Below are 19,562 nucleotides of genomic sequence, written 5' to 3' on the forward strand. Positions count from 1 at the left end.
CGCCCGGCTAGTTTTTTGTATTTTTAGTAGAGACGGGGTTTCACCATGTTAGCCAGGATGGTCTCGATCTCCTGACCTCATGATCCGCCTGTCTCGGCTTCCCAAAGTGCTGGGATTACAGGCTTTAGCCACCGCGCCCGGCCGAGTTTTCTTAACTTCTTTATTTTTCTTCTCCCTCAGAAATACTAATAATTCTTAAGTTCATTCAGTTTACATAGTTCCAAACATCTTAAATGCTTTGTTCATTATTTATATTCTTTTCTCTTTATTTTTGTCTGACTAGATTATTTCAAAAGATGTGTCTTCAAGTCCTGAGATATTTTACTGGATCTAATCTACTATTAACATTTTTAATGTATTTTGAAATTTCTTCAATGAACTTTTCAGATCTATTGTTTCTATATATCTATCGCATTGGTAATTTTTTCATTCATATCCTAAATTGATTTTCTAATTTTTTTTTGTCTTGGTTTTTGTCATTCTTATCCTAAATTGGTTTTCTGATTTCTTTTGCATCTCTTGCATTGGGCTTCTCTAAAACATGTACTTTTAATTCTTTACCTGGCATTTTGAGAATTTCTTTTTAGTTAGCATTTATTGCTGGAGGAGGATTATTGTGTTTCTTTGAGGGTATCATAAAACCTTGCTTTTTTTTTCCATGCTTTTTGTACCTTTGCATTGATTTCTGCACATCTAGAATAGCAGTAGCTTCTTATTTTTGAATTCACTTTTATTGGGAGGAGCACTTTTTTTCTTTAAGATATGGCTATGATGATTGGATAAGGTCATTTGGTTTGCTTCTGGGTACGTGTAGTGGCAAAGACCGTATGATTTCCCTGGCTATAAATAGCTTGAGTGTGGTAGCTTCCTTGAATGCAGCTGTAGTAGTGGTACACTAGGTAGATAAGCAGTCTCATGACCTGTTGGGCAGCTAGGGTGGCTTAAACAATGAGGGATGGCAGGGGTCATGAGAAGCTTTCCTTCTTCCTTATCTCTGTGATTTTTGTGTTAGGAATTGTTATAGTGGGCTGTGTGGTCTGGCCTCCAGACCAGTAGGTGGCGTTTGCAGGTTAGGGCCAGCTGCAGTGATAGTGGTAGGATTTATGCCCAACCTCTCTTTCCTGGGAGAAGTGCTCAGTTGTCTCACATGTTGGATTGGGCTATGGAACACCAGGGGCCTGGGTCCTGTGCTGTGTCCTGGAGCAGGGGAAGAAGGTGGGTGGAGCTAGATAGTGCCAGCCTGTACTCAGGCCCACTAGTGGCAGGTGCATTTGCCAGCCCTGATGGAAGTGGTGGGGCAATCTTCAGGCCCCCTGTTGAATGCCTGGCTTAGGGGGCAACTGCTGACATGCCAAAGAGTTAGCACAGTGAGGTAGAAGTAGTCCCAGTGCTGACTTCAGCCTTGGCCAACAGGAGTGGGACCTTAAAGCCTATAGTTTTATCCGTAGATTTCTACTTCTGATTTAATCCTCGGAAATGTTCTCTGATTTAAGGACACTATATATCTTTAATATTGGCCCCAGAATTATATTGTAGGTTATGTATAACTAATAAGTTTTTAAAATTTCTTTTCCCAAGAGTTGTGCAATGGAAGGGGCCTCTGAATTGGGTTGTACTTTAGTTACTTATTATCCCCATTTTTGCTAAATGTCTTCTTTTCTAATTTCCTTTGTGTCTTTGTTTTGTGTGATTTGCTGATTTTCCAGTCCTGCAGCCTTCCTACTTGCTATTTCTTTAGTATTTTCATACCCTCTAGTATAATTCAATACACAGTAATTCAATTAATGTTTATGAATAAAATGATTACTTTTATACTAGAACATTCCCAAGAAGGAAATGTTTCATTTAACTTTTTAGTGTTTTCATTTCCAGTGATCTTTTCACACTTGAAAATAAATTAGAATTCTCAACTAGAAGAAACCTGAAAACTAATTCCTGGTCTGAACTGATGATTGCATGATCTGTAGTTGTTGAGCTTTTTATTTTCTTTTTTTTTTTTTCCTTCAACTCTGTAGTTCTTCAATGGCCTTCATCCTTGGGTTACCATTAAGAGAGCTGTGGTCTTCAGGCTAATGTGGGTGCTGTCAAACATCATGTCCTAACTTTGCATGCATTTGGTGACATTTAGAAAACCCAAATGCCTCCATTAAGCTACTTTACAATACCAATTTATAAAAGTAAACAGATGGATTTGCTCTGCACAGCCCTGTTAATTCAGTGAATGTGTCTTCACCATATCTGAGCTATTGGTTCATTACTAATGCTTACAAATCTAGCACCAAATCCGGCAAAGATGCAAAAATATTTTCTCCTTACCTTTATTCTTCACATACTAAGGATGACCAAGAAACAAATGAGGCATGGTGAGGAGAACGTGTGTACATATACTTGCTTGGAGAATCATCAGCCTGCTTTATTTAAAAACAAATATAAAGGATAGTAATAATCGATAGCATGTATCAAGCTCCTTAGTGTGAGACATTGTTTTAAGAATTCTCACTAGTCTTTGTTATAGATACTCTTATGATACTCATTTTAAAGATGAAAATACTAGGGCGTGAAGAATTAAATAACTATCTTAGTTCACATAGCTCCTTGTTTAGACTTGAAATTTCAATTTTTGCCATTTGACTTCAATATGTGTGAATTCCACCCTCTTCTGTAGCTCTTCTTTCATAATTTCTAATGCTTTCCTTTATTAATTTGAAAAGTTCAATATAGATCTCTATAAATGCAGTGTATTCTAAGTTAGATACTTTCTAGAACTTGAAAACATCATTCAGTTTGGTTTATCATAGCTTTTAAATTATAAACATATTCAAAAGAAATTATGTAATAAAATATTCTAAAATAATTTATTATAATTGAAAAAAATGTTTTTTATATATGTCAAGAGGTTTAAATTTCAGCCACGTGTGGTGGCTCACACCTGTAATCCCAACACTTTGGGAGATCGAGGTGGGCAGATAACTTGAGGTCATGAATTTGAGACCAGCCTGGCCAACATGATGAAACCCCATCTCTACTAAAAATACAAAAAATTTAGCCGGGCATGGTGGACACTTGTAATTCCAGCTACTCTGGAGGCTGAGGCATGAGAATTGCATGAACCCAGGAGGCAGAGGTTGCAGTGAGCTGAGATCGCACCACTGCACTCCAGCCTGTGCAATGAAGCGAAACTCCATCTCAAAAAAAAAAAAAAAGTTTGAATTTCACATAGTAATGCTTTTGAAAGTATTTAAAATGTGTCTTCATGTTATTCAGTGCATTGTCAGTTTGGAAAAAAAAATTAACTTGGCAAGATAAAAGTTCTCTAAATTAACTCTAAATTGGTTATCTAAACAAGCAATTCAAAGAACATTTGCTTGTACCCTACTTAAGATAAAATGTTTTGCTGTATTCATCATTAATGGCTGCAATATTCCCAACAAAGAAAATGCAGGTGATGTTGGCTTGATGTGTGATGGATTTTGTTCCTGCGACGTGTATAAAAACAAAAACAAAAAATATTCCGAATGAATGAATAGCTCCACCTGCCACAGAGCAGATGCACAAACTGGGAAGTATTGTGTATGCATCCATTGTCATCTTAGCTAATTCCTTGCTTCTAAAGCATTAGATGGGTTTGTCTTTCACCAGTTCTAAAAAAAATATATATATAGATTGATGGTGTTCAGACAGATGTATTATCTGATGTACTCAGAATAAAGAAATAAATTCAGAGTGGGCATCTGAAAGGAGCCCCTGTGTACACTTACCCTGCATAAGAGAAGTTTATATAAAAAGTTTTTTAACAACGTGATCCTAAGCTGTGGTCTTTTTGTTCCTTTCACATAGCAGATTTTTCAAAACTGTAAAAAAAAGTGATCCTAAACTGTGATTTCTTTAGAATGATGAATTCAGCAAATATCCATTAACACACAGCATGTCTAAGGCATCATGACAAATATGGGTAGTTGGTAGACAGGGTAGACCAGAATTACGGGAGCCATTTAAACACAAAGATATTCCCTGCTTTCTCACCCAGAGATGTTGATACGGCAGATCTGAAATGGTACCATGAAATCTGTGTATCCTCATATACATCCATGGTTAAGAATTAGAAGAGTTGTTTTCAACTGGGGAAATTTGGACCCCAAGGGAACATTTGGCAATGCCTGGAGAGAGTTTTGATTGTCACCAGTTAAGAGGGGTGTATGCTACTGGCATCTAATGGGTAGAGGCCAGAGATGCTGCTACCTATCTCACCACGCACAACACCCATTTACACACCCACATAAAACTGTCCAATCTAAATTTTCAATAGTTCCAAGGTTGAGAAATGTTGATCTAGAGAATATAAATGTATATTCTTTGAGAGTCTATAATTAACCAGAGTGAAAAAGATACACCAAAATATTGTGCAGTCATTCATAAAATAAAACAAAATGAATGGCATTAGTCCAAAGAATTCAGTAAAAATTTAAACAAAATTTTAGAAATGTGTTACCTCAAGATTATTGTTTTAAGGAATGACTAGAGAGTTCCTAGTTGAAAAAGTGTATGTGAGAAACTTTGAAAAGCTATAAAGGACTAAAAAAGCTATAAAGAACTAAAAGTAGAATTACCATTTGGTCCAGCAATCCCACTGCTCGGTATCTACCCAGAGGAAAAGAAGTCATTATTCGAAAAAGATACTTGCACACTCATGTTTATAGCAGCACGAGTCACAATAGCAAAATCATGGAACCAACCCAAATGCCCATCAATCAATGAGTGGATAAAGAAACTCTGAGAATGAATATATATATATATACACAGACACCCACACATATGTATGTATATACATATGTGTATATATACACATACATATTGTGATCATATGTACATATATATGATCATAGTGTGTGTGTGTATATATATGATGGAATGTTACTCAGCCATAAAAAGGAATGAATTAACAGCATTTGCAGTGACCTGGATGAGATTAGAGGCCATCATTCTAAGTGATGTAACTCAAAAATGGAAAACCAAACATTGTATGTTCTCACTGATATGTGGGAGCTAAGCTATGAGGATGCAAAGGCATAAGAATGATACAATGGACTTTGGGGACTTGGTGGGAACAATGGGAGGGGGTGAGGGATAAAAGACAACAAATAGGGTGTAGTGTGTACTGCTTGGGTGATGGGTGTACCAGGTTCTCACAAATCTCCACTAAAGAATTTATGTAACTGAATACCACCTGTACCCCAATAACTTATGGAAAAATAGACATTTAAAAATAAAAGATATTTGCAGTGGAAATGATCTAAATAGATTATGCTTGTGCTTGAAAAAAATGAAAAATTTTAACTGGTGCCTGAAAATAAGGAGAAAAATGTTTATTTACAGACAGCAGAAATTCCTTTAAAAATACTGACTGTGAAGTGCAAATAGGTCTAATTCTATAAGTGCCATCTAAACAAGCAAAAAAAAAAATCACATCTAGGAGGAATCTATATGATTTTTTAAAAGAGGTTTTGTCCTTTTTGTTACCCTTTCTTAGTTTCATATCATCTCTAGAGATTAGATGCTGAGGAGCAGGAAGTACAATAAATTACTGGAAGTTATTTTGGTTGCTGTCAATGCAGGGTTTGGATTAATAATGAAACCAATTAAATCCTCAAATACCTCCAATGGCAACAACAAAAATTTAATTTCCAGGGAGAAATAAGGTTAGCTATGTTGAACACAATTTGCACCATTCGTGAAACCCAAGTTTTTAAACCTTGGGGGAATCTGCTGTCTTGTCAAAGAACCAGCAGCTGAGTGATTTAATCAAAATAATAACAAAAGAATCCATGCTTTTTTTCAGCTGTCTCGTGCGTCTCTGATGACAACCAGTTGGCAGAAATGATAGAGTGCCTCAAGCAGACAAATGGCATGCCTCCCCTTGTGCAAGAATGCACGGTCCCATGTCGAGAAGACTGCACCTTCACTGCTTGGTCCAAGTTTACACCCTGCTCCACGAACTGTGAAGCCACAAAAAGTAGGCAGCGACAGCTCACAGGTATAGTGTGCGTTTTACACTTTAGCATCAGGCAAGCTGAACATCTCTAGATCTTTTGTGTAGAATGTGAGGTCCAAAGGACAGGAATTTGCATCAGGTCTCTCCCTCTCTCTCCATTCCTCAATACATGTCCTCAAACTCAGAACAGTGCCTGGTATGTAACATGTACTCAATGAATGTTTGCAAAATGAATGAAAGATGTGAACTATTTTATAGCTATCAAGTTCCTCTCTATATAGTTTTATAATCTTTGCAGTCATAAAAGGCATTTTATTCACTAACTTCTTTTGAGTAGGTAACGGCAAAGTTTGTCCTGTGCTATCATGCCAGGATATCAGTGAGCTTGAAGGCAATCACCGATTTGGAAAGATGATCCAAAACAGATCTAACTGACATCATTGGCTTTTGCCATTATCTTATAAGCAATTTAACATTTTAAAATTTTACTAGTGTAAGGCAAAAATCAAATTACATGGACTGATTCTGCTTTTGTGATATTAATTGTGAGTTATGTTTTCAGCTGCAAAATTTAATGGAAATTAAAGCAACTAATTGTTTAACTGAATTCTGGGGGCATTTTTTGCCTGCAGTATGCAAATAATTGATGCAGTAGTGTATTTTACTACTTGCCTACATAAATATCCCACAACTTCTCTTAACTTCTTATGCCTTTGTATATGCAGAAAACGAAGAACTAAAGGAAAATGCCAGAATAATCATTGAGATAATGAAATTGGTGTTGACATTGGAGAATTAAGCACAGATGACCATTTGTTCTCATGAGCAGTTGAAGTGCTAATTCTGTTGGTTTCAACACTCTTTTGTCTGAATGCATTGCTTACCTGATCACATTTCGAATTTAAATCACTATTATGGATTTAAGTAATCCACTAGAGCCTTTAATGGGATTTCTGCACACAAACTGGAAGTCCATTTGTAAGTGTAGGTGAAATGCATAACCATAAACAGAAACACCAAACAAGAAATTCTGTGCTTCGTGCCCTATCTTCCACAAAAATTTGTGCCACATAATTGTATGCAACATTGCTTGTTTCTAAGATACAACAAATTTCTCATAGAAAAACAACACAATGAGATAGAATGCATGTGACAGGAATATTTGAAGTTCAGGGGCCAATTAATGAAACTTTGTTTGCCTGTACAAACATAATGCATCAGAAGCCATTACTCTGGCAACTCTTTATATACTTGAGATGAGAGAGAATTTCCTGTAGAGGGAAAGGAAGTTTTTAATTAGTGGCCAGTTTTTTTCTTAAAAGTTTATTGATGATAGTTTACACCTACACAATGAAAATGGAAAATATTGAAAAGCCTAGGATATTTATTCATTTTACAACCAGCACCATTTATGTTATAAATTGTTAAAACTCCAATGAATTTGACTTTTATTTAAAATGTTCCTTTTATATAAATATTGAAGAATAGCTACACATTTTTTTTTCTGCGAACTCTAATCTAAAAATTACTCATACTAAAAGATTGTTTGAAATTTCTTTTCTAAATTATTAATGGCTGTACTTTCAGATGGCTAATTGACTTTTGTGTATCTTTATGTCTATGTGGCACCAAAACAAGTTAGCAATTTCATGAAATACATGAGTTTAAAAAAAAAACAAAACAGTAAAATGAATCATTTAATATCACTGTTGAAAAAAAAATCCCACTAGTGAATTGAAATATTTTCACTTTTCAAGACTTTTTTTTATTGTCATGAAACTAATGCTTGTATTTTGTTATCCCCAAGTAATTTGGTAGTAAATGCAGTAAACAATCTCTAACATGAATACTACTGAAAGCCTTGGACTCAAACTCCAAAGCCATGTGATTCTTTCTCTCTTTAACACAAACACACACACTAAAACATATAAACATAAATACAAGCCACTTCATTGAATATGGGGCCATACAGGATATTTAACTTTCTTTTGTCCATTTGTAACAAGAGGCTTTAATTCACTGAGCGTTCTGTATACTGTACCCAAACTATGTCATCACACGTTTTAGACTCAATAGTATTTAAAGCAATTGTTTATAGAATGCCAAGAATATTCCATTTGTTAGATAGAAAACCTATCCAGGTTTTACATATATTATATGGGATATAATATACAGATATTTATTTCTAATAACTAGATAACTAGTACATATTCTGACTTAAGGAAGAAAAAGTCTTTAGAATTGTACTAGGGATTGATTTTTAATATTAACTTGTTCTGAATCCAAAGGTTAATGCTGACTTTGATTAGTATATAATCAAAGTAAACGACCACTGATAATTTGTTTCTTATTGTGACAACCGTATCTGCATTAACTTGCTTAAATCCTTCATCAAACAGTGATGCTATGTAATTAATAAGGATATCATAAACATAGAGGCAGCACATATTTGTACAGAATATTTGTTCTGCTGGTAACTTCTGGTCACCTTGTAGATGAATATTTTTTTCTTTAGGTTTTTCTCCTCCCTCTGATTCTCTTTTTTTCTCCTTCCTCCTTCTCCTTTATCTTTTTCTTTATCTTTTGTTTTACAACTTCCTTTTCTCAGTTATTCAACGAATATTTTTTTGTTTGCCGCTTATGTGTGCTAGTCCTTGGTAATACCACAAGGGAATCAATAGACGTGATCCTAACTTAAGAGAGCTTACAGTCTAATTGGAAATATGGAGAGATTTTTACTGGATATAATTACAGTATAGTTTCTGCTATAGTAGCTGTTGTATTGGGTGAGGTATTGAAACAAATCCTATTGTTGTAACAAATTATCACAACATTGCTGGCTTAAAGCAGCACAGATTTATTATTTTACAGGCCTGTAGTGTTTCACAGATCTAAATAAAGATAAGATGTTGGTAAGGCTGCATTTCTTTCTGTAGGCTTCAGGGGACAATGGTTTCCTTTCATTTTCAAGCTTGTAGAGGCTGTGCATGTCTTTGGCTCACGTTCCCCTCCATCTTCAAAGCCAGCAACATTGCATCTCGCTAACCATTCTTCCATGTTCAAGGATGGTTTTCTGGAGGGAGTAACCCGTGAGTTTTGATGTGAAGAAGAAGTAGGTGTTAGCTAGCCTGTGGAAGGATGATAGAAATTGTGGAAATTTCTGGAGTAAACATACAAAGGCCAGAAGCAAAATGAGTAATTTCTAGGAACTGAAAGAGGCTCACTATGACTGTATCGTAACGTGCTAGAGGCAGAGTGGTACAATGTAGACCAGAGGCAGATACAAATGGGCACAAATCATATAGGTCCTTAATGACCCTAGGGAAAGAGCCTGGACTTCATTCTGTACTATGGTAAGCCACGGCAGAGTTTTCAGTGGACAAGTGATTTGTTGAGATTTGTACTTTGAAAGCTGGCTCTGACTGCAATGTGGTGGACAGATTGAAGGTATAGAGGTATGACGGCAACAAGATCTTGGAGGAATCTGCTGTAATTTCAGCTGGAGATTTGCAGGTGGGGCTAAACATAGGTAACACCCATTGGAATGGAAACAGATGGACTGATGCGATGAATCTTTAAGCATTTGAAGTGCTATGCCTTTGTCATTAATCAGATGTAGGAGATTCAACAGAATAATTCAGAACATTCCAACTTTTAACTTGGTGATATTGGTAGAATTGAGAAACACAGGAGAAAGAAAGGTAATGTAAAGAGAATGGGTGTGATTGGTTCTTTAGGTGTAGATTTTTCAGTCTATGGATTAGAAGCTTGAGCAAGAAATCTTGAATGAAGACATTAATTTAAAATTGAAGAAATATGGATGATAATTTAAACTCTTCAAACGGGTGAAGTTGTAGAATCAAAAGAGAGATGAACCTAAGATGGTGCCTTGGGGAACCCCATCAGTTTAAGAGAGGTAGAGAAGAACAATAGTTTACCAAGTAAAAATAAATAATATATGGCAAGAGAGAGGTGGGGGCATGGAGTGAGGGTGAGGAACAAAAAGATATGTTACGATGGAGCTTGGAAAGAATATTTCAAGAATGAAAGTGTAGTCAACACTCTGAACTATCATTGAGTGATTAGACCTGAAAGATGAGGAATCAAAGATATTCCAGGGCTTTGGCTTTGTTTCTTGTTTTTGTTGTTGTTTGTTTCTCACTTGATAACAGTGGTTTCCAGAAATAAGTAGACAGAATCCAGGGTTAAGTGGATTTAGAAGAGAAATGAAACTGAAGAGATGGAGACTGAGAGATTCAACAATATTTTATGGAAGTTTGAAAAAAGGGAGGTCTTGAACTTGCTAAATGCTAATAGGAAGGAGCCACTCACTAATTATTGATATATCTCTCAGCCAGTACATTTTCATGGCTGTGATGGAGGCTGTGCTTTTCAGACTTATTCTAGTGTCCCAATGGTAGAGGCAAGTGAATACCTTCTATCAGAAGTATAGCTGAATCTACTACCAGATCAACTTCAGGTCCTGCAGAAATTCTTTTTTTTTTTTTTTTTTCTTTTTTGAGACAGTCTCGCTCTATCACCCAGGCTAGAGTGCAGTGATGTGATCTCGGCTCACTGCAACCTCTGCCTCCTGTGGTCAAGCGATTCTCCTGCCTCTTCCTCTTGAGTAGCTGGGATTACAGGGGCATGCCACCACACTTCACTAATTTTTGTGTTTTTAGTAGAGATGGGGTTTCTGTATGTTGGCCAGGCTGGTATTGAACTCCTGATCTCAAGTAATCCTCCTGCAGCGGCCTCCCAAAGTGCTGGGATTACAGGTGTTGTGAGCCACCATGCCCAGCCTAGAAATTCTTATTTATTGCAAACATAAGCATCAGACCATAGAGCCAATCATCCTGTCAACAACTCTAGAATTATATGTAATGCAAACCATGTAGCAATGAGAAAGTAGCCCATGCATCAATCAGCTTGTATCAGGCATTTTCAGAACAGCCATAAACATAGAAAATAGACCAATAAAACTGCTTATATATTTTATAATCAGCCATGACTCTAGCTAATGACTAACTAATGAGAAAACAAAAGGTAGAATTATTAGATCTAGGAAAATTTTTAGTAATCTAGAGGAATCGTGTTGACAGCAAAGTTGAATCAAGTTACAGGCTGATTCAGAATCCACTAAACATGATTACCAAGTGTTTACGGCTGTGAAAAATGACACTGCATTGTCTTACTCAGAGTTGGGACCACAGCTAACAGGTCCATCAAAGTGAATTGGTAAGGTAAAGTCATATTCCAGAATACTTAAGTTAGAAGAATCTCTCAAAATGAAAGAGCTTTTTCTCTGATTAAATTATCCAGTATGACTTGATCATTTATTTCAATTTATTGTTTGTATAGATGTTTGGGAGCTGCCTGATGGCAGAGACCAAAATGAGTTTAACTTCGTCCATCTATCTCATTGCAAGAGACCTCTACTAAAAAGAGAGGGAGTTAACCACTTAGATGCTTTCGTTGGTTCCCTGGCAATCATTATTCAAGGAGAATGAGGACAGGGTTATCAATATGTTTTTTCCAGCAAACTATAGAGAAAATAATATTAAATAAATTAACTGGAATTCTCTAGCTGTAGCAAACATCTTCCAAATATTTTATGCCACTCTCACACATTAAACCATTTTCTACATTTTTCAAATTAACTTGAATTTCACAGTTGTTCTGGGAGTTGTTTTCATTGTCTCAGGATTACTTTCATGGCAAAAGAGTGAAGAAAACAAAGGCTTCATTTTATTTAAGGTTTAATATTCTAAAAGTTTACAAATACAAAAGTGTGAGTGACTTTTAACAAAACAGCTGATAGACATTTAATATCTCAATGTCTCTTGTTGGAACAGGGAAAAGCAGAAAGAAGGAGAAATGCCAGGATGCTGACCTTTACCCTCTAGTGGAGACAGAACTATGTCCTTGTGGTGAATTTGTATCCCAACCTTATGGAAACTGGTCAGATTGCATTCTTCCAGAAGGCAGAAGGGAGCCTCAGCGAGGACTGCGGGTACAAGGAGACAGCAAAGAATGCGGAGAAGGCATGCGCTTTCAAGCAGTAGCCTGCTCTGATAAAAATGGAAGACCTGTTGACCCCTCCTTCTGCAGCAGCTCTGGTAAGGAGATGGATGAAGAGTAACAGATGAGAACACTCACACACGGTTTGGGAGGTTTTTCTCAGGTCCAGAATTAATAGCTCTGCTCTATAATAATTGTTTTAGTTCTCCTTTGTCAATAACACATTGTCTCTCATAAAATATGGACAGATGAAATGCAGACATCTGCATCTCAATGATTATCTGGAATGTGATGGTGCTGGATCCCTGACTCACTTCATTCTCTACTTCACCTTTGTTTATTAGCCGCCTGTTTACTGGTGGTCAGCACTGCTGCTCCATTTCACTGAGAAAGCCAACGCCAAGTACAAACAAATAAGCTTCGTGCTGTTTTTTGGTGCTCTGACAATATACATAGAAGGCATCAGAACTTGAGTGTCTTCAAATGTAGTTGAGAAAAAAAACAATGAAAAAGTTGATTTTAAAAGTTTCACTATATAAAGTAGAAGTATACCCAAGTTAATAGAATAAAACTATAGGAAAAAAAAAAAAAACAGAGACAATCTCAGAGAGTTTTGTGAGATGTTAATCCAGGAAAATACTGTTTTTGAACCTTAATTGGGAGAATTTGAAAGATCTGGGCGTATGGAAAAAGGAGTGGAGGTTAAATACAGCTGGGGTGAACGTTGGTGAAACAGGCTGAAAGCAATCATTACAATGGAGCTTCTGAATTTCCTGCTCTGTTTTTCTTTTTTTTACTAGTTTTTTTTAAAAGAATAAACAAGTCTAGAAATAAATGGGTAGATGTTGGTCTTAGTCATCAAGGTTTTGTGTACTAATAAATGTTCTCAGTAATACCAGAAACTCAAATTCAATTATAGTGTACAAACTAAGTAAATGATAGATCTTCTTTATTGCCAGCATACTAGCTATCTTTATTTAAGATATGCCCATATCAATTATGGATCAATTATGGGCATTGCGCTTTGACTTATCTAGTCTTGGCATAGATTTTTCGGAGGTTTAATTATGCTCCGAGGTCACCCCAACCAAAATTTTTAATGCAGGCGTAGTAGTTTGGGTCCGTAGATTTATGTGGGTTTTGGTTGCATTTATAAATTAAAGCTCCATAGGGTCTTCTCGTCTTATTATGTTATGCCCGCCTCTTCACGGGCAGGTCAATTTCACTGGTTGAAAGTAAGAGACAGTTGAACCCTCGTGTTGCCGTTCATGCGAGTCCCTATTTAAGGAACAAGTGATTATGCTACCTTTGCACGGTCAGGGTACTGCGGCTGTTAAACGTGTGTCACTGGGCAGGCAGTGCCTCTAATATTATTAATGCTAGAGGTGATGTTTTTGGTAAACAGGCGGGGTTAGGTTTGCCGAGTTCCTTTTACTTTTTTTAACCTTTCCTTAAAGGCATGCCTGTGTTGGATTAACAGTATAAGTAATACTGGCTTGTTTGTATTTATTAATATTAGGCTGTTAAGCATCGGTGAAGTTTTTCAGTCTGATTTAGGCTTACGCGGTGGAGAAGATGTTCATGTTACTCATACTAGTATTATTGCTTCTATTGTGTAATAGATTAATCCAATGTGATGTGGGGAGTTCAGTGAGATGCTTGGGATTTTTTAAGTAATTAATGTTGAGCTTGAACGCTTTCTTAATTGATGGCTGCTTTTGGGCCAACTATGGAAGTTAAGTTTTTTACTCTCTATATAACGTTTTTTCCTAGTGTCTAAAGAGCTCTCCCTCTTTAGACTAACAATTAAGTTTACAGGAGGATTGTGTGGTTCTGCGGGTAAACTTAAGGTTGAACTAAGATTCTATCTTGGATAAGCAGCTATCACCAGGCTCGGTAGGCTTGTCACCTCTACCCACAAATCTTCCCACTATTTTGCTACATAGACGGGTGTGCTCTTTTAGCTGTTTTTGGGTAGCTCGTCTGGTTTTGGGGAATTTGGCTTTAGTTCTCTTTGTGAAATGGTCTCTAGCTAATTCATTATGCAGAAGGTATAGGGGTGAGTCCTTGCTATTTTGTGCTTGGTTATTTTTTTTTTCATCTTTCCTTTGCGGTACTATGTCTATAGCGCCGAGGTAAAATTTCTATCGCCTATACTTTTGTATGTGTAAATGGTTTAGTATATAAGGTAGTAGTATTGATTAGATTTTTTGGGGCTAGTGTTAGCTCAAGGCAATCAAGTGATACTGGTATCTTCTGGGTGTAAGCCGGATGCTTTGTGTTGAGCTATGCCTTGGTTTATCGAAGTACACCTTCCAGTACACTTACCATGTTACAACTTATCTCCTCTGTATAAATGTTGGGGTGTTTAGTTAAGTTAGTCCTTAAATATATTTGAGGACAGTGACGGGCGGTGTGTGCATGCTTCATGGCCTAATTCAATTAAGCACTCTATTCTTAATTTACTACTAAATCCTCCTTGGACTTTTAGGTTTCATAAAAGCTATCGTAGGGTTTTCTGGGGTAGAAAATGTAGCCCATTTTTTCCCATCTCATAAGCTACACCTTGACCTAACGTTTTTGTGTGGGCGTTTGCGCTTACTTTGTGACCTTTGTTAGGGTTTGCTGAGGATGGTGGTATACAGGCTGAGCGAGAGATGGTGAGGTGGATCGGGGTTTATTGATTATAGAACAGGCTCCTCCAGCCTGTAATCCCAGCACTTTGGGAGCCCGAGATGGGCGGATCACAAGGTCAGGAGATCGAGACCATCCTGGCTAACACAGTGAAACCCCGTCTCTACTAAAATACAAAAAACTAGCCGGGCGAGATGGCGGGCGCCTGTAGTCCCAGCTACTCGGGAGGCTGAGGCAGGAGAATGGCGTGAACCCGGGAGACGGAGCTTGCAGTGAGCTGAGATCCGGCCACTGCACTCCAGCCTGGGCGACAGAGCAAGACTCCGTCTCAAAAAAAAAAAAAAAAAAAAAGAACAGGCTCCTCTAGGGGGATGTGAAGCACCGCCAAGTCCTTTGAGTTTTAAGCTGTTGCTTGTAGTATTCTGGCAAGTAGTTTTGTTATTCTAACTATTGAAGTTTAAGGCTAAGCATAGTGGGGCATCTAATCCCAGTTTGAGTCTTAGCTATTGTGTGTTCAGAAGTTTTAAAGCCACTTTCGTAGTTTATTTTACATCAGCTAAGGTTTTACAATTTAGATGGAGTTTAGCTTTATTGTATTAGATCTAAAACACTCTTTACGCCGGTGTCTATTAGCTTGGGTTAATCGTATGGCCGCGGTGGCTGGCACGAAATTAACCAACCCTGAATATAGCATAGCTTAGTTAAACTTTCGTTTATTGCTAAAGATTTGTCACTGCTGTTTCCCATGGGGGTGTGGCTGAGCAAAGTGTTTTGAGCTGCGTTGTGTATGCTTGATACTTACTCCTCTTAGTCGTGGTGACTTATAGGGTGTCTTCACCGGAGTGGGGATGCTTGCATGTGTAATCTTGCTAAGAGTTAATAGAAAGGCCAGGATCAAACCTATTTGTTCATGGGGTGTGCAGACCCATCTAGGCATTTTCAGTGTCTTGCTTTGGGTATATTAAGCTACATAAACGGAAAGACAGATAATTATGAAATGCTGTCTTTGAGGTTGTGGTGGTAAGGGTGTGGGTTTGGCATTGTGTAATTATTTGGGAAAAGAGAGAGAGAATGGGGTCAAGAGTGGTAGGGGGAAGTAAATTTTTATTAGTTGAGGGAATGGCAGTTGAAGTTGTGCAAGCTAAAAGATGAAAATGCAAGCTCTGGCCAGGTGGACTTAAGGCTTTTGTTTTAGGGGTTTGGCAAAAGTGAATTTATGGGGTGAAGGCCGGAGATGGGGGAGGGGGGTTTGGCATAAAATTTATTGTGGTTTTCGTAGCGTAACGGGGGCGTGTTGTGTAGTTAGTCGTTAATATGTCTTACAAGCATGAATTAAATAACACCTTGTGGTATTTATGCGGGACTAGGATATTGAACGTAGGTGCGATTAATAATAGTATGGACTAGGAATCAAAGACCGGCGCTGCAGCATGTAATGTGGCAGGACCGGCTTTCTGCGATGGGGTCGCGTGCAGACCAGAGATAAAAGATACCAAATGCATGGAGAGCTCCCGTGACTGGTTAATAGGGTGATAGACCCGTGATCCATCGAGATGTCTTATTTAAGGGGAACGTGTGGGTGATCTTAGTTCTATGGCCCTGAGGTAAGAACCAGATGCTGGATACAGTTCACTATAGCTACCCCCATGAGTTATGGGCCCAGAGGGAGGAGAGTAGCACTCTTGTGCGGGATATTGATTTCATGGAGGATGGTGAAAAGGGACACCTAACTGAGGGGGGTATCCGTAGTGACGAGAAAGTATTTGACTGAAATGTGCTATGTCCGGTAAAGGATGTGATGTGCTATGTACAATAAATGACGTGTTGGTCGGTTGATATTCTGGGGGTCATACTGGGGTTTTTGGATCTTGGGGTTATGTACTATAGTTGATGGATTTATTAGGGTTCTTGCTTGTAAGCATGTTTTGGAGGATGATTAGTAAATATGTAAGAGTATGTGCTATGTACAGTTAAACATTTATAGTACTATATAATATTCATGTTGGCTAGCAGTAATGCCCGAATTACATAGGGGCATGTTAAAATAGATTAGTACTTAAGTTACTCTTTAAAGGTTGCACACCAATAGAATACAGAAAGTAGTTTAAATTAGAATGCCAGTTTTGGGTGTTGGCGGTGAAGTTAAGTGCTTTCTTTCTGAGTTGCCCTAGGGAGAGGTTTCCATTTCTGGTTTACAAGACTGGTGTATTGATTTGTACTACAAGGGCAAATTCATTTGAGTAGGTTGTTTTCGATTAGGGAGGCCAGTGGTATTAAGATTAAAATTGTGGTGAAATATATAATGGATGCTATTTGTCCGATAATAATGAACAGTTGGCTTACTGGTTGGCTTCCGATTCAGGTAAGGGTTAGTAGGATTGTGATTAGGGATCATAATAGGAATTGGCAAAGTGGGCGGAATGCTATGCTTTGTTGTTTGGATTTGTGGAGTATAGGTATGATTGTTAGGAGGAGGATAGATACGAGGAGTGCTAATCCCCCTCCTAATTTGTTAGGGACAGATCGTAGGATTGCGTATGCGAATAGGAAATATCATTCTGGCTTGATGTGGGGGGAGTGCTTAGTGGGTTGGCTGGAGTGTAATTATCTGGGTCGCTTATAAGGTCAGGTGAGAATAATACTAGTGTTATTAGAATGAGAATGAGAAGGGCTAGGCCTAAAATATCTTTGACTGTGTAGTAGGGGTGAAAGGTGATTTTGTCAGAGTGGGAGGAGATTCCGCAGGGGTTATTTGATCCTGTTTCATGTAGGAATAATAGGTGTAGAGCTGTGAGGGTTGCGATAATAAAAGGTAAGGTGAAGTGAAGGGTGAAGAATCGTGTGAGGGTTGGATTGTCAATAGAGTATCCGCCTCAGACTCATTGAACGAGGTTAGTTCCAATATATGGAATTGCTGATAATAAATTTGTAATTACTGTGGCACCTCAAAATGATATTTGGCCTCATGGGAGTACGTAGCCTATGAAAGCTGTTGCTATGGTTATAAGTAGGAGTGCAGTGCCAATGTTTCAGGTTTCTAGAAGAAGGAATGAGCTGTAATACAAGCCTCGGCCCACATGCAGGAAGAGGCAGATGAAGAACATAGAGGCACCATTGGCGTGGAGATGGCGAATAGTTCAGCCGTAGTTTACATCTCGAGTGATATGTGCAATTGAGGAGAAAGCGGAGGAAGTATCTGGTGAGTAGTGTATTGCCAGGAATAGGCCTGTGATAATTTGTAGAATTAAACAAATTGTGAGAAGTGAGCTGATATACAATGAGATTTAATGACTTTTAAATTAATACTCTCATTGCTTTATATAGGCTTCCTAGATTAGTCTACATTAATTTCTTAAGTGATTTGACTTTCAGAAACATTAAATACATCACAAGAAAGTAATGGACCCATTTTAGGGTGACTCTAATCTTTCTTTTCAGCTTGTATGTGCACATTGGTTTATTCATTCATTTGAACAAAACGTTTTTATTGACCATCTGCTATGTACCTGGACACCTATGACTTGAGAGTACAGTTAAGGGGAAGTCAGAAACTTGTGGAGTTTACTGTCCAGTAAGGGATATAAATAAATAAATACATAAAAAGAATTTCAAGTTTTGATTAGCTCTGAGGATGCTGAATAGAAAATTTTTTGATAGACTTTAGGGAAGCCTTCACTGAAGTGACATAAATCTAAGATGTGAAGGGTAAGAAGGAGACAGATGCACAAAGCACATAACAAGGTTGTTTTAGTTAGTGGGGTGTCCAGAAGATAAAAGCTAGGAAAGATGTTTTAGACATAAAAGAAGACCCTGTGGTTTGAGCATAGAGAGTGAGGAGAGAGCTGTGTGAAGTGAAGCTGAAGAAGTATGTGGAATCTTGTGAGACAAGCCAAGGAATATGGATATAATTTAACTGCAGTCATCAGCTTGGAAGTAGGGTGGGTAATGTTATCCAATTTAGAGATTTTAAAGATCACTTTTGACTACTGTCTACAGACTGACTTAAAGGGGGTAAGGAAGCTGCTGGGAAACTCCTGTAGTTAATCAAGGAGAGACATGATGGTAGGGTAGACTAGGGTGGTGGCAATAAAGAAATACAGAAGTAATTTTAAGATGTAATTTAGAGATAGAATTGGTAAGATTATTCCAAACACAGGTCATCTTTCCTATATGTTATCTATCATTCATCCCTAATTTTGTATGAATTTATGGAGAGTTTTTTAATTTAGAAAATAATCATTTCAGATTAGAAATGAAAACATCTTGAAACAAGAGGAGACATTTGTAATTCAAACAATTTGCAGTGCCATAGCAAAAGCTATTAGGGAACCTAAGAGACTTTCACCAAATGAAAAGCGTGCTTTAATCAAAATTTACTGTAGCCTTATAACTTCTATGATATTGTATTAATCTACTTTCACAGTATATATTTTCAAAAACAGTTTTTTTTTTTTAAAATAGCAAGTGAAAATACCTCATTGTGTCATCTCTAGGGATATAACATATACTTGTCTATCAAAGGAAAAAAATCTTTTAATGGTTACTAATAAAGGCATAGTTTTAAAAAGTATATATATATATATATATACACACACACATATATATATATCTCCATGAATTGGAGTAGGACACTGTGGCTCATGCCTGTAATCCCAGCACTTTGGGAGGCATAGGCAGGAGGATTGCTTGAGCCTAAGAGTTTAAGACAAGCCTGGTCAACATAGGGAGGCCTTGCCTCTAGAAAAAATAAAAAATTAGCCAGGCCTGGTGGCACGCATCTGTGATTCCAACTATTAGGGAGACTAAGGTGGCAGGATCATTTCAGTTTGTGGAAGGTCAAAGCTTCAGTGAGCCATGATTGTGCCACTGCAGTCCAGCCTGTGTAAAAGAATGAGACCCTGCCTCTAACTATACATAT

General features: G+C 37.5%; 1 protein-coding gene across 1 annotated transcript in view; it reads left to right on the forward strand.

Moving 5' to 3' along the window:
- The window catches only part of LOC105524243 (thrombospondin type-1 domain-containing protein 7B), a 543,827-nt gene that overhangs the window by 251,120 nt on the left and 273,145 nt on the right, over window positions 1-19,562 (forward strand). Inside the window, exons 10-11 of the mRNA XM_011959437.1 lie at window positions 5,837-6,031; window positions 11,845-12,108. Of these exons, the coding sequence (XP_011814827.1) occupies window positions 5,837-6,031; window positions 11,845-12,108 (459 nt within the window). The remainder of the gene's footprint in view (window positions 1-5,836; window positions 6,032-11,844; window positions 12,109-19,562) is intronic.

Source organism: Colobus angolensis, unplaced genomic scaffold, assembly GCF_000951035.1.
Source record: "Colobus angolensis palliatus isolate OR3802 unplaced genomic scaffold, Cang.pa_1.0 Scaffold492, whole genome shotgun sequence".
Taxonomy (NCBI): domain Eukaryota; kingdom Metazoa; phylum Chordata; class Mammalia; order Primates; family Cercopithecidae; genus Colobus; species Colobus angolensis.